The following is a 25,709-nucleotide window of genomic DNA, read 5'->3' on the forward strand; positions in this document are numbered from 1 at the left end:
AGAGATAGGAGGAGAACCACCAAAAAACGGTGCCTCCCACCCCCAATCCCTCCAACCGGTGCAGCAGGATACCATGGTCGATGGTATCAAAAGCCGCTGAGAGGTCTAATAGGACCAAGGCAGAGGAATAACCCCTATCCCTGGCCCTCCAGAGATCATCCACCAACGCGACCAAAGCCGTCTCAGTGCTGTATCCGGGCCGGAAGCCGGACTGGAACGGGTCTAGATAGACAGTTTCATCCAGGTACTGGGGTAATTGACATGCCACCACACTCTCTACAACCTTCGCCACGAAACGAAGGTTGGAGACTGGATGATAATTACCTAAAACAGCTGGGTCCAGGGAAGGCTTCTTGAGGAGGGGCCTCACCACTGCCTCTTTCAAGGCGGCCGGAAAGACTCCCTCCACCAAAGAAGCATTCGTAATCTCCTGGAGCCAGCCTCGTGTCGCCTCCTGAGTGGCCAGTACCAACCAGGAGGGGCACGGGTCCAGTAAACACGTGGTGGCGTTCAACCTACCCAGCAACCTGTCCATGTCCTCAGGAGCCACAGGGTCAAACTCATCCCAAACAATCTCACCAAGACCGCTCTCCGACGTCTCACCTGAATCTACCCAATTTTGGTCCAGACCGTCCCGAAGCTGAACGATTTTATCGTATAGATAACCACTAAACTCCTCAGCTCGTCCCTACAACGGGTCATCCCGCTCCCCCTGTTGAAGGAGGGAACGAGTCACCCGAAACAGGGCGGCCGGGCGGTTATCTGCCGACGCAATGAGGGAGGAGACGTAGCAACGTCTCGCTTCCCTCAGTGCCACTAGGTAGGTCCTACTATAGGACCTAACTAGTGTCTGATCAGCCTCCGAACGACTGGACCTCCAAGAACTCTCTAGGCGTCTTCTCCGGCGTTTCATCCCCCTCAGCTCCTCGGAGAACCAAGGAGCCGGTTGGGACCTGCGCCGGGTCAGAGGCCGCAAAGGCATGACAAGGTCTAAAGCCCCCGCCGCGGCCCGTTCCCAGGCCGCGACTAGTTCCTCAGCCGTGCCGTGAGCCAGACCCTCAGGAAATGGCCCAAGCTCCATCCGGAACCTCTCCGGGTCCATCAGGCGCCTGGGACGGAACCAACGTATTGATTATGAACACCTCAGATAAATCTCACCTTGATTGTAAGTCTTTGTTTTGAGAATGCCTGAAAATAAACTTGATCTGTACGAAAACCTGTTGTTAGAATTAACTGGCCTCTTCAGGCTAATCACAAAGTCTGGAGACGGAACAATGATTGCAAGTATTTCTGCGGCGGAGACTATTCCATGAGACAGCATTATTACAGAGAAAATTCATCATATCACTTAAAACCTACAAACCTCATTGGGAATGTCAGGTTAAAGTAGTAATTCCAATCAGGGAAGAGCATGAGATGACCACATCTTCTAATGTAGACATTGTTTATGTATCCCAAGCCATCACTCTGGATTGACCTATTATCACCTTTCCACAGTTAACTTTTTGTAAAATACAATTGCTACTAAAACCCAAGAATGCCATGACTATGGACCAAAGTGTTAGCAGTAAATATCTATTTATCCCAGACAGTGTACTTTATTTCCCTTGACTTGGGAAATAAATAATCTCTTGCTTGGGATTAGACCTAAGAGTGAATTACAATCACAGCCGCTATAAAACCGGACACATCATTTTTTCTTTTTTTGCCATGTCAAACTTTTCTAGAATGGCTAAGAGCTTTATTTTTTATTTTTTTTATTACTTTTAAAAATAATAAAAAAGGGGAAAACAGAAAGATAATTATGATACATACATTGTCAAAGAAAACACACATACACAAAATGTACTTTTTAAAAAAGAGAAGAAATACAACAAAGAAAAAGATATTTTAATAATAGTTATAATTCTACATATACTTATATAATGAAATTAATAATCAAATATGAATATATTTCTGAAAGATTTATATATATCATGTTTTGTAACCTACTATTTTGTGTAAATGGATCCCATATTTCATTATATTTGTCTATACAAAATCTATATCTATAAGCAATACACTCATAGGTGACAATGTAATCAGGTTTTCAATCCATTCAGTGAAAGGAGCCAATGCTACAATGTCTTTTGGCCATAATAACGGCATGGAGAATCCATTTAAGTTGTCCAGTTAAATTCCACATATTGGTTATGTAGTTCAAGAGAATATCACTGTCTGAAAATTTTAGCTTTTGTCACACAATTATATTGATACAATCTATTACTTTCTCCCAAAACTTAGTACTGAGTTTCCCTAAAAATAAAACCCTGTCTTATATATTTTTGAACCCTGGAATAAGCGCTTGGCTTTATTGCCATGTACTCAAAAGCCCAATAGGGCTTATTATCAGGGAATGTCTTATTTTGGGGGAAATAGGGTATGTGCAAAACATTATAAAAACACATGACTTAAAGAAGCATTATCCTTGTTACATCTCAAACACAATGCTATTTTTGAGCATTCTTGTTTATGGAAAATGATGGAATATGTTTTATGTATAAGTCATAATTTGAGGTCCGTTGATATTCTTGCTATAGAAGTTAAGACATTTTCCCATTGCCTACGCAACATAGAAACATCTAACACTTTATTTCATTAATTTTAGCACTTTCCATATCAAATTAATTTATTAATAACCTGTCTACAAAAACTAATGGTAGGTGGTTTAGTTTTAAATAGTTGTAACAAGTTATTCTTATATCTCAGGTATCATAGAAGCTGAAAATGCTGCTGGTTGATAACAAATGTAACTGTAAATATTCCCTAGAATGGCTAAGATTGGTAGTTCAATTCCTCTTGAACTCATTGGCATTGTGAGCAAATTAGATTTTGGTTCCTGGGAGGATTAGCCCAAAACATTTTGTGGTCTAAGGTCAAGTATATACAATAGCAATTCCTCTTTCCCATTTTCATGTCTGGGATAACTTGAACTGACTGTGATCGGGATGCCATCTTCCAGCAATCTAGACTGAAGCAGACCATGTGGAATGCACTACTTTGTCTTCCAAGAGACAGGAATGCTTGGAGAACTCTTTACTCCCCAATTGATGCCATATAGTCTTAGTACTGACTATGGGTCTGCAGTTATTGATCAAGTAAATCCTCGGGTCTAGAAGAGTTCCTCTGAGAGTACAATGTGAAGACCTATCTCAAAGCTGGGGCTGGCATTATTGCATTGAATTGTTTGATTGTTCAACTCTCATTAATAGTAGTTGAATAACTGAAAAATTTCTGAGCTAAGAGTTATGAAGTAAGTGGGTTGATGACTTAGAATGGGAATGGAGGAATGCTGAATGTGATTAAATAAGCTTGATCGCATCCTTTCGTATTACGGTGTATGCTTATCCCTTGCCTAGGAAGAATATAATGAAAATGTGATTCCGTTGGTCCTCCTGGACTATTCAGCAATTTCCAACTCCATTGTACATGGTATCCTTTTGGATATCAGAGTTCGGTTGTGGGGACATAGTGCTAGAGAATTTCCACTCCTACTTGGATGGCTGCTTTTAGAAAGTAGTGCTGGGGGTTTATTCTTCTGACTCATGATGGTTGAGTTCCCTCAGTGCTCTATTTTATCCCTTATGCTCTTTGACAATTATGTGAAACCACTGGAAGAGGTCATCTGGGGTTATGGGCTGAGGGATCATCAATATGCAGATGACACTGAATTCTACTTCTCTTTTTCATTTAACACAGGTGAACTAGTTGACGTTCTGAACCATTGATTGAGCAGGGTAACTGGGTGAGGGCCAATAAACATGGAGATAATAGTTATACCTGGTGTATATGTCCAACTGAGTCATGTATTTATCAGCTTTGACTGATTTACCAATTATAATTTCCTGGTTGGATTATTGTGATGCATTGTACATAGAACTGCATTTGAAAATGGTGTGGAAATTTCAGTCCACTCAAAATACTATGTAGACTGTCCACTGGAATACACTGGTCAATACAATCCTATTATGTCAGTTTTTCTCCATTTAAACCAACTGCAGAATGCAATTCAGAGTATTGGTTTTGATCTTTAAATGACCTTTAAATCTTAAATGGCTTAATGTTACACTCACAGCTAAAAAATTACTTGAGGGGTGCCTTCTCTTATATGTACCTTTTCCTAAGAACTGAGGTGAACTTCTATAAGGGGGAGAGCATTTTTATGGTGACATCTGTTGTCCCAGAAAGCTTGGATCCTTTTACCTGTCATGCAAGGCCTATGAATCACACCAAATAGGTGGAAAGGAAAAATTGCACATAAAAGGGTTATCCAGAAGCAAGTTCCAAATGGGCATAATCCTGGTTGAAGATGATACCCTTTAATAAAATTTTGAAAAACATACATTGCCATGAACAAATCATGGGAACATACACCATTATAAACCAATCATTAAAAGCAGTATCATGCATACATCTTTACAAGTCATAATATCACAGCTCAGCTAAAGTTTAGAAGATAGTGTAAGTTATACTTCATTACTAAAATTCCTCTTTACTAAAAGCATTCCTAAGAAGTTTGGTACCAAGGTCTTACCCATCATTTTAATGATCAGGCATTCCTGAGCAGGACTCACGATGGTCTTGCTCAAATTGGTGTCATCTCTGCTTAACCAAGCAATTCAGTTCTGTTCCAATAGATACAAGGCACTATAGCCTTTTCTACAATCACAATTAATAATTAATTAAAATGGTCTGTCCCAACAACTCAACTGTGGAATCTGCTCCTTGAACAATCTTGACTGACTCCCATTTTAGCATCACTTTGGTGACAGGAGAAAACCATTCTATTTTCCCAGGCTTTTTAATTAGCTTTAATTGTATTTAATTGTATGTAATTCAATTCATGTAGTCTTTGAATGACTGTCATACTGCCACCTAGTTTATATGGTGCCTTTATTTTGCATTTTATTGTGTATTTTTTTTTATTGGAATTGTATTTTTAGTGGTATTTTAGTGTAAGCCAATCAGAGGTTTGGGCTACTGGGAGGTTCAAACAGTTTAATAAATAAATAAATACATGTTCAAAACCCCTTCATTGCATTAAATTGCTAATTATGTTGATGCGGTGGATATTTAACTCTCAGTTAAGACATTATGATACCTGGAGCAGCTAATGTTCTCTTGCATCCCTAAGTCAAGCTGTGTAGTATTTTCCTAAATCATTGGTCCTTACATCTTCCCTTGAACTAGCAGTAAAAATCTGCTGTTTGAGGAGTCACTGCCCATTCAAGTAATCTATTAGTTATTTTCACTGTATTATGTAAATAGAACATACCTGAGTCAGCTCTTTATTCTCTTGAGTTGATGGTATTCAGCCTTTCTTTCAGGCAAGTAGCACATGCTGTTGTTACACAGAGATGGAATGCTAGCTGTGATAATGGCAGGCCCCATTATGCAGGTCTGCTAAGTCAACGTTTCCAGGGGAGAGGGGGAGAGAGGCTGTTGTTGAGAAGATCACATTTAATTAGAAAAGAATCAAGTGAGCGTATGGTGTTGCACATCGGGCAGGCAATACTGCAGAAAAGGATCTAGGATTAATCTGTATGGGAATTCAGCTTTAAATAATAATGATTACAAATGACGGAAGGCAGTTGAAATTATGGTATTTAGTCTGCAGGCAATTTTCAGAATACAGATAAAAGCAGGGAAGACCCAAACCAAGTAAGCACTTTCTAAGCTAATTGACACATACATAAGGGAGTATAAAGATAAGAGAAGCTTGTGGAGATCTGAAGGAAGAGATTCATTTTTGACTGATTTTGAATGATTCAGGGACATTTGAATGCCCCTGAAAGAGCAATGGAAGAAGATGTTATAGCAGGGGTGTCAAACTGGTGGCTCACAGGCCGGATGCGTCACGCACAGGCCATGTCCATCTCAGCTTCGCAAATGGGAAAAATGTCACAAAATGTCATGTGACGTCAACGTGATGCCATGATTTGACACCCGTGTGCTATAGCAATGATGGGAGAGATAAAGATCACTAATTCAGTTTCAACCATCTGGATTTTGTGGGATTCAAGCTCCTACTTGGGCCCTTCCACAACATCCATAGGGCTGTGTCAATTCAGTGTTGGCGATGCCCTTGTTTGTTTCTGTAACTGAAGGGTTTTTGAAAGTTCAAGGAAAGTGGAGTTACTTAATCCCAGAAGTTAATCAAATCAATTTTCGATCTAGAGGAAATGCTGTATTTACGGTATAATTGTATGAAGTGCCTCTAGGCTGAAGCAGTGGTGGAATTCTACTGGTTTGGAACGGTTTGGGAGAACTGTTAGCTCCAACTTTCAGCTGTGAGCGAACCGGTTCTCTCTTTCTTTGAAATGGGCCCGCCCCTGCATTATACTCACTTATATTTCTGCTTCCGAAGCCCAGCTGATTGGGGCGGCAGAGTGGATTGCTGCTTCTCAGCTGTTTTCCTTGTTCTCAGCAATGCAGAAGTTCAATTTTCTGCAAACTGCGCATATGTGCGCAGTGCGCATCTGGCACGCATGCGCTCAGCAAACCGGTTGTTAAACTGGTAGGATCCAGTGGTGGGATTCAGCCAGTTCGCACCACTTCGGGAGAACCGGTTGTTAACTTTCTGAGCAGTTTGGCAAATTGGTTGTTGGAAGAAATCATTAGGGCAGAGAACCGGTTGTTAAATTATTTGAACCCCACCACTGGTAGGATCCCACCACTGGGCTGAAGGAACTTGGGAAGTTCAGTTTGAAAGGGGAAAAGATATAAAATTGGTGCCATGGAACAAGTAGTTGTCATTTGGAAGTTGGTCAGGAACTTTTCTCCAGTCACTCATTGCAACTAACTGAATTGGAAAAGGATGGTAAGATGTTTACAATAGTGGAGCTATTGAGGGTTCTCTATCCCTGGAAGCTTTTAAGCAGAGATTGGATAGCTATCTCTTGAGCATCATTTAATTGGTTTTCCTTAACATTGCAAGAGCTGTGTCACATTTCTGTGATTCTATATTTCTATAATTCCATAGAGAAGCTTATTCTTCAGTAGATATCAATGCAGGTATGCTGTAAGTACGCCCCCCCCCCATTTTAAACATGGGGATTTTAGCTTGCCGAGACTGTCAAATCTTGTTTGCTGCTGAATTGTTCATGCTTTGGCACTGGACAATACATAAATGTTTAAATTGCTCGATATGTCTAACTGAATTACCTTCACATTGCAAATAAAAATGGGAAAGGCTGTCTCTAGCACTTCAGCTTATTCACTTAGACATGTCTGCTGCAATGCCACTTTGTCTTTTCACTATTTCTTTCTCAGTGAAAAAGAGAAAGTAGAAAAATAAATTTAAAATAATGAGAAGATGTCTTTTGCAGGAGAAGTGAGATAGATTTTAAAGCGGGCTTGTGTCCCATTCAGGGGACTGCTTCAATTTTGGTGAGCCAAGAGAAGAATCTTCGAGTGATTTGTTACTTCCAGAATATATCAGATGTTCCAGGCATTTCATTGAGAGAAATTCCTTGAGATTCCCCATTAGCCTTAAGAATGCAGGATTCAGGGTCAGTGGTCTGTTTTAGCAAAAACCATTTCCTGTGTCCTTAGATCAGAGGAACACAGTCCAAGAGATCCCAGCATATCCAATGAAGACTTCCTTTTATTATCACATTGTAAATGTTCATTAGCTGGAAGTTCAGGGAGCCATGGTGACTTACATGGTTAGGATGCTGAATCAAAAGACTATTGAGAGGTTGACAGCTCAGCAGTTTGAACCCCAAAAGCGAGCCACATTGACGGAAGGCGTTCCTGTCAATTTGCCCACCTAGCAGTTTGAAAGCATGCAAATGCAAGTAGACAAATAGGGGGAAACTTTTGTGGGAAAATAGGGCCACAAAAAGGAGCCTTTTTCCTGTGAAATGATGATGTTACTGGGTAATCTTTTCAACTTGGAAGGCCCTAGGTACATGCTTCCAACACAAATGTAGTACTGGTAATGTAAGTCAGAAGTGGAAAATTATTAAATATCTGTATGGAGAATATCATATCAACCCAATTTCATCTTTATTACATATAAATCAGATTGAGTTTTTCTCCTGCTTTCTCCCACAACTTTTCCTGGTAAACTATTCATTTTATTTATTTATTAAATTTATATAGTCATCCAAGTCACACATTGGGTGAATTTGGGCAACTTACAAAATTCACAAGCAGATGCAGCCCAGAAAAAGTTGAGCATGTCTGTACTGAATTATTAACAGCTAGAAAAAGTGATTCAGAAAGTCCAGTGATCTGGTTGTGAATGTGACACACTAAGTAAGAAAAAAAACCACATATTAAAATTATGATTGTTTTCTATTGTATAATTTGGCAGAATTAATACTAATACATTGTGTTTTGTTTTTCTGTTTCCTTGGAAGCCAAAAGTTGCATAAACTATTGTTTTCTGGATCCCTACATTGTAACTGTTTTTTATGTGGATTTTTTTTTCTTTAATGGGACTTTAATGAGTTTAATGTAACTTGCATTTTATGTGATCTTGTTTGGAAATTCTTATTAAAAAGAAAAGATCACAAGAAAGATATTTGTAAAACGATTTTGCTATGAGCTATTTGCAAGAATCACAGAAATTTCATTCCATGTAATTGATGATCTGATTCAACAAATGTGCTAATCTACAATGTACTTCATTTGGCTTGGTCTCAGAATGCAACTGATTGCAATTTGGTATAATCCTGATTAAAGAATCATGGCCTAGTGCAATATATGAACTCAGGGAGTGTATGGGTTCATTTCAAAGAATGAAGTTGCCTCAATATCTTGCATTCTTTTTACTCATAATGAGATTCAGGGTGTGTGGGGGGAGAGTAGGGCAGTGGTGGGTTTCAATTTTTTTTACTACTGGTTCTGTGGGTGTGGCTTGGTGGGTGTGGCAGGGGAAGGATACTGTAAAATCTACATTTCCTCCCAATCAGCTGGGACTTGGGAGGCATTGAATAGATGGGAACGGGGCCAGTCAGAGGTGGTATTTACCGGTTCTTCACACTACTCAAAAATTCCGCTACCAGTTCTCCAGAACTGGTCAGAATCTGCTGAAACCCACCTCTGGAGTAGGGTAATGAAAAGATAACCAGAATATGTAAATGGTTGGCTATGACTTATAACAATGACAGATCGTGGATGGATAAATTGCTATCCATTCATTTTTTGGATCAAATGGTAAGCCATGATGCAATACCAAAGTGCAGTATGTGACAGAAGACAAAAGTAGAGCACTGTATAAACCAGTGTTTCAGTACACACTACTTGGCCTAAGGTTTGATGTAAGACAAATGCTTATGTTCCTATAATTCTATTATTTCTATTATTCAATTGTAATTGTTCTGGACAGCTTAGGAATGTATGAATTTGGGCATAGCATCTTCAAGAATTCAAATTGAATTACATACAGCAAGAAAATCAATCTTAACTAACAAATAACAAAAACAGATAAAAAAACTTTTAATAAGCATATTTTTATTTAAAATAAAAAGTAGTTATGATCTTTTTAATAGGGTACTGCACAATCTCTATATGCCACACAGGGTTTTTTTTTGGTACAGAATGTTATGTATTGAGCAATATCCTTAAATACTAAATATATGTTAATGGCTTTGTCTTAAAAACATAGCATTAATTCTAAAACTGGTTTTGGCCATGATCCAATGAACTCCATAAACATTATGAGACTTCAGGTTTTCCCTTTCCCAAAGCAGACACCCTGGTGTAGGTACAAGATGCTTTTATTTATTTCTAAAGGAACTCTTTGGATCATGGCCATTCTCATCAGTTACTTAACCACTGCTACAGATTTTCAAAGAAGAGCTGTTTCAATCTGTAATGTGGCGTACACTCAAAAAGGCAGATCTTAAAAGACTTATTTACATTCATGTATTAGCTTTTAACACACTATCCTTGCAGTTTAAAAATCATATATTTTAGTTGCAGAGATGCAGGAAAAGCTATAAAGAATATATAAAAATATATTTATAACAGTCACAATTCTCCGATGCCTTACACTATGAATTACTTGTGCAAAGCCAAGAGCAAAATTGGTACAAAGATATCATGTGAAGAGGATAGGTTTACACCCATTTTCCATGATAGAAATCAGTTGGAAAGTGCGAGGCAATGGAAATTCAACTCCATACATATGTTATATATGGCTATGTTCCAGCCAAAGTGAAGTACTCTCAAGACCCAGAAGGAGATCTTAAACACATGCTTTGATCTACTCTCTCATGGAAATGAATGGGACTCAACAAATCATATTTTTGGTGGAACCACAATCCCTCTATGTATATATTATAACACAATTATTTCTAATAACAAGGTTGCAAGCTGAGAAAAATCTCAACTGTTGTGTGATGTACAATCAGCTTGATATAAGTAGAGCAATATAAGATATATTAATAAACTGAAAAGCTTGCTTGCTATATGGCCATTGGTACATAAAATGTTTCAATCTGTTTTTTTAAAAAAGACTAAAAATAAAAATTTTAATCCCTGTAAATTGTTGTATTGAATTATACTTTCAGCATGAGGTTATCATTATGAAACAGACATATACACACCCTTTATAAATACTTGTATATTTCATTTGTATTTAATTAAACACATTAAAGAGCACATTATTTTTTTTTTTTGAACAAGTAGTTTCAAATCAAATTTTGGTTATATAATAAAACACTAGAAGGCATATTCTTGTCCCCTGTTTTGAAAGCTGGGAACAAGGTATAATTTCAGGAGAGTTAAATTATTTCTAGGGTTTACAAAAATTGAATGCCCCTTAATGTAACTAATATTTTTGTTAGCTTTTAGTCAAAACTTGTATTTTAGTCAAAACTTTGTACAACAAAAGTTGTATGATAATTTTTTGGAAAAGATTGACACTAAGAAATAACAAAGTCTAAATCTTCTGAGACCAAAATCAGACCAAAATCAAATCATTTTGTAAAGGCCAATCAACCCCCTCCTCCCCCCTAAATATTTGGAAACAGCAATTTCCAAAATTCTGAATCAGTAAAGATTCTCTTTAGATTCCTGGTGACTACATGGACAGATCTATATTTAAACTGATTTCTTGTGATACGCTATTAATGTCTGGGATCTCTCTCTATATATTCCAACTTCTCACTGTCTCATGCACCCTTGAGCCTTCCTTGAATCTTAATGTAAGATGGGTTGGATGCAACATTTTTAGATTGATTAGGGTTGGTCAGGTGTTGCCATGTGCCTTCATTCTGATTATCTGAAATGGGTCAAACCAAAAAAGTGGATGTAAGAATTCTAAAATTACCACATTTAATCTTCAGCTTCTACAAACTCCTACAAACCATCATATGAATAATGTGATTATTCTCCTGCCTATATTATTGTGCCTGTGCAGTAGCATACACAGTGAAATCTCAATTTAATGGATTCTCATTTAATAGGTTTTGATGAAAACTCAGATTTATATCTGGACAATCCGTTAAAATAATATACATGTCTGTTGCATCTGAAGTGATTCATATGAGGCAGTTTAATTTATCTTAATTTTATATTATATTATTCAATGTAATATAAATGTAATAGATATTCTGGAATAACAAAAAAACCAAAACCAAAAAACCTTTCCCAAAAAACTCCTTTAAGGTAGACTGTTCCCTGCAGTGTAAAATTTTATTTTTCCTATTTTACTGATAGGAATAGCTTCAAATACCAAAAAATATAAACTTTCTATATATCCCACCTTCTTTCATAGAGTCTTTTAGGTATGTATGTACGGTATGTTACAAACACATCATCTGTCATTGAGATTTTTTTTGTAAGAAGCCAAAATAGAATGAAAGCATAATTTGTAATAATTTCAAGCTGCTCATTGACATGTATAGAATACATAACAGAAATTCTGATGACTATAATAATGCAGTTTTGAATATTCAATGATATAATTAGAGCTAATAACATCATCATATAATAGCATCCCAGTTTAACTGCATATCCTCAAAGTTAGTAGTCCTCAAAGGTCAGTGTATGTGTATATGTATGTATATATGTATGTATATATGTATGTATGTATGTATATAAATATATATGTATGTAACTGGGAAACTGTGAGTTCTAGTCCAGCCTTGGACAGGAAGATAAATGGATGATCTTGGACCAATCTCTCTCAATCCTAGGAAGGAGGCAATGGCAAACCACTTCTGAAGAACCTGGCCATGAAAACTGCAGGGACTTGTCTAGGCAGTCTCTGAGAATGAGATATGATTGAATGAAAGAAAAAAAAATTGCAAATATATCAGAACACATTTTAGCCTCCATTTGAGTCTTAGGGAAATCAGCACAGTTCTATTTCCTATATTGCTCTCAGGCTCAATAAAATAAAATAAAGTAAAAACAAGCAACCCCTCAGCAAAAGACAACTTGGCTTGGCAAGCAGCCAAAATTCTCTCCATTGCAATTAAAATAAGAGCAGTTATTAGCAGCCAAGTTTTTAGTTTTTCTATTTTTTAAAGTTGGATATATCTATTGGTTTGATCTTCAAAAACATTTTTGTTCTTTTTGTTTTAATATTTTTACGTTAAACTTTATTGTGCATTTTGAACTGTTCTTCACAATTAACTAATGACATGTAAAGGTTAAATTAAGTTGGATTTATGAATCATGTGCTTTTGTTAAAATGAGAATTATATCTGTCTTCAAAATGTTTTCTCTGTTCTGATTTAACTTTGGATTTGTCAGTGACTATAATAAAGAGAGTATGTCTTAAGATTTCTCTGAAAATACATTCTTACATGGAATTCAAAAGGCTTTCAGAATAAAGGACTAACAAGACATTCAGCCCAAAGGTATTTTGACTTAAAATGATTTGTAGAGCATTTTAAGTACTGATGGATATAGCAGATGCAAATATTTAAGACTGGTATCCGCTATGAAATTTCAGTGAAGGTTTAACAGGAACTCTGATCCTTTTAATGAATGAAAACAACAACGCAATGCAGTTGTGGACACACTGCAACCTCTTTCTTTCCTGTTCACGGTAAAGATCTTTTGAATCATTTAAAAGATTAACTCATGGAAGGGTGCTCCACCATCCTACTCTTTTCAAACCTAACTTCTGTCACTGACATGGCAAGATAAGGTATGAAGGGAATTACCAGAGTATCTTTTTCCATCCCATACTTGGCATTGGATTGTATGAAAAGAAATGAAGTTGTCATCAGTTTACATGTTAAGTTCTTACCCAGTAAACCAGCTATACCACTAACAGTCTGGTGATCGTCACTAAATTCAGGGGTAAAATATGTTTAGCATGCAGCATGATCTGGATTTAACCTGGGTCATCCTTGGGGGCAAAAGGCAAGGAAGCTGCTGCTGCAGTTAGAGAAAGAGTACATGGACTGATGGCTAACGTAACATAACTCACATCCTGTGTTCCTATAACTCATGCATGGTATACTTTTTGCTCAGCCTTTCCATCACCTGAACTATGGAGTAGAGGGGCTTCGTTTTTCCCAAAATAAATAGTTGAATTATTTTTAGTTTTGCTGTCATAGAACAATTAAATTCAGTCTTGAAATTAAACAACTGGTTCACTAAAATTCTTCTGATAATTGCCCCCTGCATACATACAAAGTTTATGCTATAAAGCATGTCTATTCTTTTTTAGGGAAAAATATACTTTCTACAGATTGTAACACTGAAATCTGATGAAAAAGAGAGCAAATCTCCCCATGAAACATTCAAAGTAGGATTGGGGGGCGGAGTAAAATACTGTAAGTGACTGTGAAGTATGGTTTTAAGAGTATTTTTTTTAATTGGCAATTAATTCTGAACAATTCTGCTTCCAAGAATCCAAATTATATTATTTTTACTGTTGCAATTACAACAGGCCAAACTAATTGGAAACGAAAGCCCCAAAAATCTGAATACTGTACTTTGATTGCTCCATTTTCACCAAGACTTAACAAGATACTAACTATATTATTTAGATGGGAAGAAACTTAGATAAGTATGTTAATTTATGTGTTTTCTCCAGAGATCTCTCCCTAAGAATGTTTTCCCTTCTGGACAATGTACATATTTACATATCCTCTATTACTTACTAACGTTTTTATTGAAATATAATGATTGGGCAGGCCCTCCAGTGACTAATAGCCACCTATGCTAACTATTAAACCCTTGAGGGACTCCTGGCATGAATATGATGGGGGAGGCTGTTTCAATGAATTAGATACAGTTCAGCTTTTCTTATTCTTGTATTTTCACTTATGTTTAGGGACATTGTAGCCTGCAGTTGTGTTCTGCAAAATTTTTAAAAACCAGGTGTCATAATCATGGTGCTGCTATTTTGTTCATGGTTTGGTGTTGTTTTTTTCATGGCCATTTTAATAAAATAGGTGGAGGTCCATTGTAAAGCTGCTTTATTGAGGTCTGGAGAATGGCTAACAGCTAAGCTACAGAGAAGCCTCTAAAAGTGCAATTCGCACAATAGATTAATTAGGAGGAAAGAAGGGAGATCAAACTGGCAAACACGTTTATTATTCCTCTAATGTTATCTTTAACATAAGCAAGAACTGCCTATGCTAACATTGATTGTCTCTAAAACAAATACTTCTATTCAAGTGCAGATCTTTTATTGCTTTCTGGCATCTGCTTTCTTCCTTTGTACTTCTACTTGTCGTGATTCTACCTGCAATTTAATAGGATCTGGTTTGATGCCAGTCCTTGAAAACCAGATTAACTGTAGTATAAACCAGCTAAAGGTTACTGACTTCTCTTCTTAAATACCTATCAACTCCAAGTTAGCGTAGTGAGTGGAGAACAAGAGAACGAGCCTTCAAAATCTGTTAGTGACCCTGCTCATCCTGATGAATAGCAGGAATGAAAATCAGGCCTGTTGCTGATCTGTTAGAGAAGCAACAGGTGAACTTCCTTGAGTGAGCAGAGGATTCTGAAATTTCACTAATAAAGTCCTTCTTGACAGAATGGAGAGCCTTGTTAACAAATGTAACTGAAATAGCTACAGAAATGCTGAATCAATCAGCAAATATGAAGACCAGAAATGGAAGATGATACCAGTCCATGCTATGCTATTCTGAATTTTACCACTAATAATTGAGCACTCCAATATCTAAATAGCTGCACAATTAAAAACCCAATGTTTTAGTATTTTGTTCATTTGTAGTTTATTTTACATTTTTTTATGTTTCTCTGCATAAAACTATGTGGTAATTAAAACATATTTTAGTACTGCGCTGTTTACTTTATTTTCTTAAATTAATATTTTCTTAAATTAATAAATCCGACTATTTGCACAAGTAGTCCTCAAATTAACACAATTTGTTTAGCAACCATTGGAAATCACAATGGTGGTGAAAAAACTGACTTACAACTGGTCCTTGCATTTTCTTTGCAGCGTCTCTGTGGTCACAGGATCAAAATTTGGGTACTTGGCAACTGGCATGTATTTGGGGGTCACATGACTACCATTTGTGACCTTCTCAGTCAGCTGCCAACAAGCAAAGTCAATGGGGAAGCCAGATTTGTTTAATAACCACAATTCATGTAATGACAATGGCAAAACAAAAAGTTTGTAAGAAGGGGCATTGTGGTCATGAGTTGCCAAGGCAAACTTAAAGAAACTGATGAATATTCTTGACCAAGAATGCAAGCCTAAAAAATGGTGACTACAATCCTAAGAAAAATAACATTGAAAGAACCAAAAACCAAAACCAAGATTCAACCCAGGAGCTAAAATTGATGCAAGAGGTAGGAAGACGGAATCTGAAATACTTATGGCCTTGATTCCCTTGAAGATATGGTTAAACAAAAGATGCTTATGACAATGATGGGTATCTGAGATTATTTTTTTTTAATGATAATCTTGTTTATTTTTTATGAATATTCTGCTGGCTCACTGTAAAGTAAATTTTATGTATAACCCTGGCAGATTAAAAATAGTAATAATAAACAGTGGCTGAAAGTAAGATGTAGATTTCTAAATAACAAGTTTGCAACATTGACAAAAGCTATACAGCAGGCAGTAGAAGATTCCCCAGCCTTGCCACTTGGGAAAAGTGTTTTTGATCTTTCTAGGAGTAAAGGCAAACAAATCTATTTTTTCCAAGGCTATGGGAAGGTATTCTGAAAATCCCTTATGTAAAATCTCTCCTGGAACTTGAGAGAGCCACTTTTTTGCAATTTACAAACACAATCATTTCTTGAGTCCACTGTGCTTCTTACTACCAATCCCTCTCCCACCCCACCCGAGGCACACTTCTTGACTTCATAAAAAAATAAAATTGATAAGGCAGGGCAATCCCCACAGATCCTATACCTTCAGAATTTATTAAAATCAATTCAAAATGGTGGGCATTACTCCTTATTAATTTTGTTTTGTTTGAAAATTCTCTACCAACAATAAAAGGGAAATCTATGGACAAATTCCACCATAATACCCATGCTATTAACAGTAGGCACAGCATTATGGGTCCTGGCCAAAGCAGTGTACCGGGACTCCTACGACAACTACTCACAGAGATAAAAATGTAAATGGTCGATAAAATTAAACATATATTTGCATGTTAGTATTTACTGTTAGCAGTAAAATGTAATAAATATGTTGCTGTATTTATATGATACAAGGTGCATTGAAGGGTTAACATACACATATTAGTATGGGGCCCCTATGCCATCAGTCCCTGGCATTAAGACAGCCCTGAGTAGGCAAACTTTATGCTATGTATCTCTTAAACGAGTTAAAGACATAGCTGGCAGATCCAAAAAACTTGGGGACTGAGCAGATTGGGTTCAGAGAAGGTTGCTCTACACTAGATTACCTATGATTTTATACCATCTCATTGAGAAATATTTCTGGGGATCGATGTGTAACCTTTTCATAGTTTTTATTGGCTTAAAGCAGATTTTAATTTTATTTATTTATTATTTAGCTGATTTATGTGCTGCTCATCTGATCTGTTTTTAGGAGACTACTATGGGAAACACAACTGACCAGAAGGCAATTATTCTAAATCCTTTTTGCAGATTACATATAGTCCTAATGGCACTTTAACTAATATATTTCCTTCTACAGGTGGAGCTAGAGAAGGGTGTGTCTTGACTCCAATTTTGTTCAATTTTTATATGAATGACTTGGCAGCCTCATTGAGGCTGAAGACTTTGCTGCCCTATGCTGACATTTGTGCCTTTTTAATTATATGTTGATATCACCTATTTTGCTTTGCCAGAAGTAACTATGTCTCCAGTGACTGACAGTCTTCTAGCAATATTACAGTAATAACAAATCAATTGTAAAATATTCTAAAACGAAGGTACTAATCTTTTCCTGCTCAGGAAATAATATAAAAGGTATTTTGATCACCATCATATCGAACAAGTATGTTTAGGATTTTTTTCACCAAGTCCTGTTTAAATGAATTTTCCTTACCCATCCTAGAAATGAGATTTATAAGGAACAAATTTTCTAATGAGACACCCTGGAAACCCTTACTCCTAGGGAACATGCTTTTTTGTACTGTATCCTCTACTGGTATATAAAGAACAAATACAACCACTACTTTTAAAGATTCCTAGGAATAAGTTATTTATTTTATGTAACTTACTGCCTTGCAAATGCAAGCTCAGACATAACTAAAATGGTTGCAAAAGTATTTTATATTGCTATTAAGAGGCAAGTTATTGTTGCTGCAACAGCACTAACTATATTGATTTTAAATATTATTGTATACTGTTGACTGGCCATAAGCTCTAAAATCATTCATTCATCCATCCATCCATCCATCCATCCATCCATTCACTGATTGATTCATTCATTCATTCACTCACTCACTCACTCACTTATCCATCCATCATTTTTCATATTTAACTGGGACAGCATTATACAGTGACTTTGTCTAAGTGAGGGAATACCAGAATTCAATGCAGAGATGTCCCCATCCCTCACTTTTAAGAGGTCTTCAGTTCTTATTTGAAAAACTGACTGTAAATTGGAATACACTGGAATTCTACTTGGAGACAATCCTAGCTACATTCAGCCAGCATACCAGCTTCTTAGCACTTAGGACTGACACAATGCCATGATTCTAGACTACAGAACTTCTTTTAGACTGCTTGAATCTACAAAGACAGGATATCACTGAAGCTTGACAGCAAGAGAAGAAGCCAGATCGTGACACATTGTTTTGTTTTGTTTTGCTGGTACAGCTGTGAAAAATGAAGGCATATAAAAGAAAAGACAGAAACCATATTTTAAGTTCTTAATCAAGGTATGGACAAGTAATAGCATCAGTCGTTTTTTTGCAAATTAAAGTGACTGTGCCTAACAAGACACTGTGACAATGGAGAGTTGGATTATGCTTTTAAACTGTTTGTGGTACTTTATCACAAAGTGATACAACACAGAGCAATTTTGGCACTATTGGCAGCCCCTTATTAAAGAGGGGACTGGTCTATCACAGCTTTTTCCCTACAACAGAAAATTCTTTATTTAGCACTCATTTGGAGGAGCTACTCAAGGAATAGAAAAGTCTTTAAGGAGTTGTTTCCACTGCAGCTTGTTGTCCTCCAGAGTCAAACATTTTTAGATCATTCTAGAGATCTTGTCTACAGATTAGTGTGGTGGATATACATGTGCAAAACTGCAAAATAATAATAGATATACCCAAATATAGATTTTTTTTAAAACACTAAGGCCCAAAATGTTTCTGGACTATGGTTTAACAGTAGTTAAAACACTTTAAAAATGTTATCCTAGGTAACACTTTTCTTTTGATCAGTAAAGCTAATTGCTGTAAGACATTCTGAATTCCTTTATGCCTGTAGTAGTGGCATCTTTATCTAGTCATCAGATTGTGTAGGAGGGGATACATTCCATGAAATCATGCAGCTGGGCAGGGAGGGATATTCCCTTTCAGTGAATGGAGATTTTCCACTTTAACAATATGATCATCATAAAGGGTGGGTCTTAAAATGACTGTAGAGAAACAGAAAAATGCAAAGCTTGAATTTGCAAGCCCAATTAGGGTATTTTACCGTCTTGAATAGATCACTCTGTTAATCATCAAAGGATCGCTGAAGCATTTTCAAAAAATAAACAGTCAATCAAAAATGAGGAAGGAAGAAGGGGCACTGCAATGTTGCTTTCAAAAGAACAAGCATGCAGTGAGTAGGCCTCTGTGAATCCCTCCTTTTCAGAGTAGCCCCCGGTATAATCCCACTTTTTGTAACACTCAGCAAGCCAAAGAGGAGTCACCTGCTTTTCTTCTCAGAACATCTGAAGCGTGCGCTATTTCTGAAATGAAGTCCTCGGCCATAAGTCTTCTCCTGATGCTGCATTTCACCCATCTTGCATATTCCATGTGTGCTTTTAATGTTTACTATTCAAGAGGTGGTCCTGGAAATTACGCCACTGCATTGTTAGCATCAACTGTCTTGCTGTTTTGACAGGATGTCATTGCATATTCAGCTTGACTTGTTCCATTCTCTTCTGTTCTCATAGGTTTCCTTCGTTGAAGCCCAATCAAAGTGATATTTTAAAAGAAATGAGACAAAAACAAATTCATTAGCTATCCTGTATTATTGATTTACATTAGAAATACTGAAAAACATTCTATACAGATGACTAATTATAAAAGGATTCCTGAAACTAAAAACTAAAAATATTGTATCTCATTCCACCACTGACTTCGTGCAATTCTATAAATCTTCAAATTTGGAAATATCTACACCATGAATTACTAAAAAATTCTGGCTGATGACAGAAAAAACGGATGAGCATCCAGATGGTTTCCAGATATTCAATTCTCTCTCTTTTTTTAAAAAAATAATTTTTATTTCCATTTTCCAACATCATATTTATGTACAAACTATTATCCATCATTAATCATTAATTTTTATTTATTACTAATTCAGGCCTGCCCGATTGCCACTTCCTTTCTTCACAACCTCCCTCTCTACCCTCTACTACTTTCCCATCCTTCATCTCCTTCACTTTACTACTTCCTCTCCTCCTTCTCCACTCCTCCCTTCTTCCACCCTATCTAACCTTCTTATTCCCCTCCTCCTTCTCTACTCTTTCCTACCTACTTTCTTCCCTCCTTCTACTCCTCTCTCCTTTTCTTTCTGAAATGGCAGTCGAGCATCCCCAATATCATTTTAAATTTTAATTTCATATCTTCAAAAATTACTGTACATTAATAATCAATCCATGTATCGTTCCCCACCCCTTTTCCTCCCCTCCTCCCCCTTCCCCCCCCCCAGACTTCCCAGAGCAAATACCGGGTATTATGACCAACAATCACAAGCTAAAGTATACAAAATATACATAACCTCCCACCTTTAAAAATTTGAAACTTTAGATCCCCTCACAATAAAAATAAAGAGATAGGAAAGAATAATAAAAAGAAAAAAAGAAAAGAAGCAATACCAACTTCACATATTACTTCTTCTTACAGTCCATTTTTAAAATTAATCCGTCTTCTCAAATTCAATTTTTCCCCCCAATTGTATATTCCTTCAAATTTCATAAATCCATTTCTCAAATTACAGTCCATCTTCTCGAACTCAAATTTTCATCACTTATATATTTCAATTGCCATAACATTTAATGTCCGTTCTTCTTACAGTCCATTTTAAAAATTAGTCCATCTTCTAAAATTCAATTCTTTTTCACCCACTTGTATATTCCTTCAAATTTCATAAATCCATTTCTTAAATTACAATCCAGCTTCTCAAATTCAAATTTTTATCACTTATATATTTCTTCAATTGTCATAACATTTAATATCCAATCTTCCAATACTACTCCCAATCAAATATCATTTCAAATAAAATCTCTCAAATGTAGTATTTCCAGCTTAACTTCATAACTTTTACTATCTATAAACGTGTCAATTAAAATAAATAATCATTTAAACTACATCCACAATATAACAGTAAACAATTAAAATCATTACATCCACATTATCTAAATTCATAAATTTCACTTTCCATCCTTCACAATTAAATAATATCATCCCATAGATTTATACCATACAAATAGCAAATAACAAAAATCCTATAATTTATATCCTAAACAAATCAATTCCAAAAATTAACCATAATCATCATATTCACATCTTAAACATTCCTCCCCTCTCCCATTCTATTTTCCATCATTTCCAAACCAATTAACTTAGCATCTAACAACAAAGGATTCCCACTCTTTAAAACATTAATATAAAAATGTCTCACTTTCATAACTGAATTAAAAAAATACTTTCTGCCTCTAAAATTCACTGACAAACCCATTGGAACTTCCCATCTAAAATATATCTGATGTTTCTTAAACTCATCCACTAAAAAAGCAAATTCTCTTCTCTTTCTTAACATTTTAGGAGGAATTTCCTTCATCATTTTTATATCTTGTCCCAATATTTGAAATTTATTTTTATAAAAGGCTTGCAAGATTTCAATTCTCATCAATGCCAGCAGGACTGCCAATGGCAGCAGTAAGTATGCAAGACAATAAACCCTTGATTTAAAAGGTCCTGTCCTGGGTACTTTGGCTACAATGAAGTAAATCTGTCTGTATACTGGATACTGCTATGCACATATACAATTTGCTACTTTATTTATGCAAATACATATAATATGTGAAATGCGCATGTTCTATTTTTACAGCTGGCATTGTTCCCCATAAACCTGTTAAATCTAAGAGTTTTTATTCCTTAAATTCTGGGCCAACCCTTATTTTCTGTCACCTTTTCCTACTCTACTCTGTCATCTAGCTACTCTATTCAGAAATATCTAGACATGAAAACCAAACCATACATAATTACAGTACCCTACTGTACCACAATCAATTGATAGGGAGATGAGAGGTAGATAAATGTAATAAATAAATAACCAATAAATAAGTAAATAAATAAAAAGTTTTCCAGTGGCTTAAGTATCTACAAATGAAGAAAAGTGTTGTTTCTAAATCAAGCAATAGATAGGGAGAAGACTCTGTAGACCACCAGTGTCAAACTTGCCACATCATGTTGCCGTCACATAACATTTTGCGATGTTTTTCCCATTTGAGGAGCTGGGGTAGGCATGGCCTGCATATGATGCATTCAGCCCGCAGGCCGATAGTCTGACACCCCTGAGTATACCCTTGACTTTCCTATCTTCTGGGAGATGCAGATGTGGGCATGTTCACTCCTTAAAACAGCCTCTTGCTGTGAGAAGTGGCAAGGGACACTGTTACATTATTGCTAACAATAAACTGCCAATTTAAACAGAGCTTGCTTTTGCATGAGCACAAGTCTGTAATCTTAACCTGACTATTTTTTCCGACATGTATACAATTTAGAGTTTTGCAAAGATCAATAGTAACCAATTAATAATATTCAAGTTTGCTTTATAAGCCACACAGCCCCAGAGATAACTTTGAACTCTGTTTTTTTTAATTCTAGATACATGACTGGAAGGGGAGAGAATCCAAAGACATTATAATGCTGGTTCAGTAAGAACAAAATAAAGAATTTATGACGACTGATTGTATGATGATCAATCAATCCTCTATTATGGCCTCTGGGTCAAAAAGCACAACAATATAATACAGAGACATATAATTATTATAAATCATTATAAAACTTTCAAAAAGCAATACAATTACATAAAATGTATTATTCAATAACCCAGTTATATTGTTTAAGATGACTTCTGGCATGATGATAATCCAATTCAGCTACAATATATTAAGTTTCATAAAATATATTTGTTTCTTGGCAAACAAGAACTATGGTATATTAATGTTAATTGTGACTTCAGTACTGTCACAGGTAAATTGTAACAGCAATAGCACTTATATACCACTTCCTAGTGATTTACAGCCCTCTCTAAGAGGTTTCTAGAGTCAGCATATTGCCCCCAACTATCTGGGTCCTCATCTTATTAACCTCAGAAGGATGCAATATAAAGGTAGCTTACAGGAACTGTCAGTTATTATATTATCAGTGATATACTTCTTAGTACACATTTCTACTTAATCAGACATTTTTAATTATAAACTAATTCACTTCAATTAAAAGTATTAATCAGATATATTCATATTTTTCAGGATCATCAAAAAATAGTCAAAATAATCATGTACTGTTTAAAATAGTCAAATACAGGTAGTCTTCGACTTATGACCCGTTGTTAATGACCAAAGATACAATGGCCCCAGAAAAGTTGCTTTACAGTCCATAAAGCAGTTCTGGCTGTCATAAAACATTATGCTATTCCTCCCCCCATCCATGGCCACATGACTGCAGTCTGAGTCCTTGGCAACCTGTTTGCACTTAAAACCAGTTTCCAAGCACCCCGCGATCATGTGATCACCATTTCCAAACTTCTCTGCTGGTTTCTCTAGATAGTCAATGGGGCAGCTAGCAGGAAAGGTTGCAAGCTGCTACCACCTACCATGGAGCTGAGATTCTAGCAAGCAGGCAGCTCTTTGAAAGTGAAAGGGGAGGTGAGATTCAAGAGTAAGAGGGCTGCCTATCGAGGAACTCCTTGGGTGGATTGCAGAAATGTAGGTCAGATCCCAAAAATCAGTGCTGTCTTTGTGCAGTCTCTTAAAGGAGTTTCCCTCCTTTAAGGGAGGGTGGAGAAAGAGAGTTCAGATCCTGAAGATCTCACTCTGTTCCTGCAGCACGCCACAGGGGGTTCTGTTCCATGCATGGAGAGGATATGAACTTCTCCAGAGGGATGCAGAAACAAAACCTGGATCCCAAAGATCCAAAATTTGTCTCTGCAGCCTACTGCAGGAGTTCCTGACCACCCATGGAGCTCTTTTGCTCCGTTCACTTAATGACTACAACTGGAGAAACTGGGATTAGGGTGTTGAGTGAAGTGGTCATGTGGGCATCTTGTTCACTCAATGATAGATTCTGGGGTTGCAAGTTAAGGACTTTGTGTATTTGAGTATTTAAAAAGTATGCATCTTTTAAAAACAATATTCCTCACTTTTGACCACTCTGTTTTAGACCTTGCTTATAATATAATTTAGAGTATGTTATATATTTAGGAAAACAAAACAAAGTAGATAAAACAATCCAAAGTCCTCATTATTGCCCTTTTGCAAATTTTCTTTATAGCCTCCAATTACTTGTTAAATCTGAAATATGTGTATATACAAGACTAATTGTTTTTTTAAAAATCTTTCCTCAGTCTTCATTACTCCAATTCTTTTCTACTTTTTTCTCCATTCTGCTCCATCTTTTTAAATTGGCATTTGTTTCGCAATTAGTACTGGTGTATGTTAAGTGCTCTTTAAATTCATAATATTCACTCCATGCAAATCCACTCCAAATTCATGCCAGAAGCAGAAGTAACTCATTAAAATGTCTACTATGAAATCTTCTACGTGCAGTTGTTTTGCTAATTAGCAAATCACTGATTGAGCTCTTTGTAAAATTGCTTTAAAATGAAAGGAGCAATTTTATGCGAAACAAATGAAACTTTATGATGTTGAGCAAAGAAATGAAATACGAGTGCAAATTTGTTACCTTTCCATCTCTCATGGAAATGCAGGAAACATCCAAAAACCAAGAGAATATTATTTCAAAAATGTTCAGTTAAATACATCCTATTCTTATCAATCTGTCCCATTCAGACAGCAAAGCAACTACAAGAGAAAGAGATAGAAACATGGGCCACAACCACTGGAAAATGTTGCAACTACTTCTATGGGAGGCAGGATGTAACTGAATCTAATTATTTCTGAATAATGCCCATCTTCTTTCACTCCTTGTTTTTCATGGTCTGTCTTACGTTACAATGAAATCTAACCATTTATTTAGTGTTGCCTGACACTGAAAATGGGAAACAAAAAGGAGGGATGGCTTAATCACCTGATGGTAGGAAAGAAGAACTAAGAAATATTGGATGGGAAAGGCTAGAGATGTTTGTTTTCCTCACATGGAGGTAGCTTCGGTTCTATATCAGACATTTCCAGGTAGTCCTCAACATACAACCACAATTGAGCCCAAAATTTCTGTTGTTAAGGTATTTGTTAAGTGATTTTTGCTCCATTTTTTGACTTTTCTTGCCACAGTTACGTGAATTAACACTGCAGTTATTAACACTGCAGGGTTAAGTGAAACATAGCTTCCCCATTGACTTTGCTTTTCAGAAGGTTGAAAAGGTGATCACATGACCCTGGGACATTGCAACCATCATAAATATGAGTTAGTTGCCAAGCAGCTGAATTTTAATCAAGTGACCATAGAGATGCTTCAATAGTCATTAAGGGTGAAAAATGGTCCTAAGTGACTTTTTTCAGTGAATGGTCACTGAATGCCAAGAATGGTTGACACTGTTCAAAGAACAAAATCTTAACAGTAGTTAAGTTTTAAATTAAATTAAAAATTACTGAAATTAATTGAGATGAAGGGGTGGTTAGGTCCCATGTATCCACATATTTTGGCAAAAAGTGGGGATTGTAGGAAGTTAGCACCCACTCCTCTTCTAGAAGAATGAAATATTATAGCAAATATTAAAAAAGTAGAATATTATACCTCCCTGGATGAGAAAAGGAGATACAGGCTCTTGGAAAGCAGTCCCCACCTTTGTTAATAGCCCCAGAAAGACTGGGCCATCCTATCTACAAGACTGGGCCAGCTTATCTATGACACAAAAGACCTTCACCCTCAGGACATAATAGG

The 25,709-nt window shown here is 36.4% G+C and overlaps 1 protein-coding gene across 1 annotated transcript in view; it reads right to left on the reverse strand.

The window, feature by feature from the left end:
- Nucleotides 1-9,481: 9,481 nt before the first annotated feature.
- Nucleotides 9,482-25,709, reverse strand: part of PRIMA1 (proline rich membrane anchor 1) — a 79,507-nt gene continuing 63,279 nt past the window's right edge. The window contains exon 5 of the mRNA XM_058162616.1: nucleotides 9,482-19,536. Coding sequence (XP_058018599.1) covers nucleotides 19,434-19,536 — 103 coding nt within the window. The 3' untranslated portion in view covers nucleotides 9,482-19,433. The remainder of the gene's footprint in view (nucleotides 19,537-25,709) is intronic.

This window comes from Ahaetulla prasina, chromosome 1 (assembly GCF_028640845.1).
Source record: "Ahaetulla prasina isolate Xishuangbanna chromosome 1, ASM2864084v1, whole genome shotgun sequence".
In the NCBI taxonomy this organism is placed as follows: domain Eukaryota; kingdom Metazoa; phylum Chordata; class Lepidosauria; order Squamata; family Colubridae; genus Ahaetulla; species Ahaetulla prasina.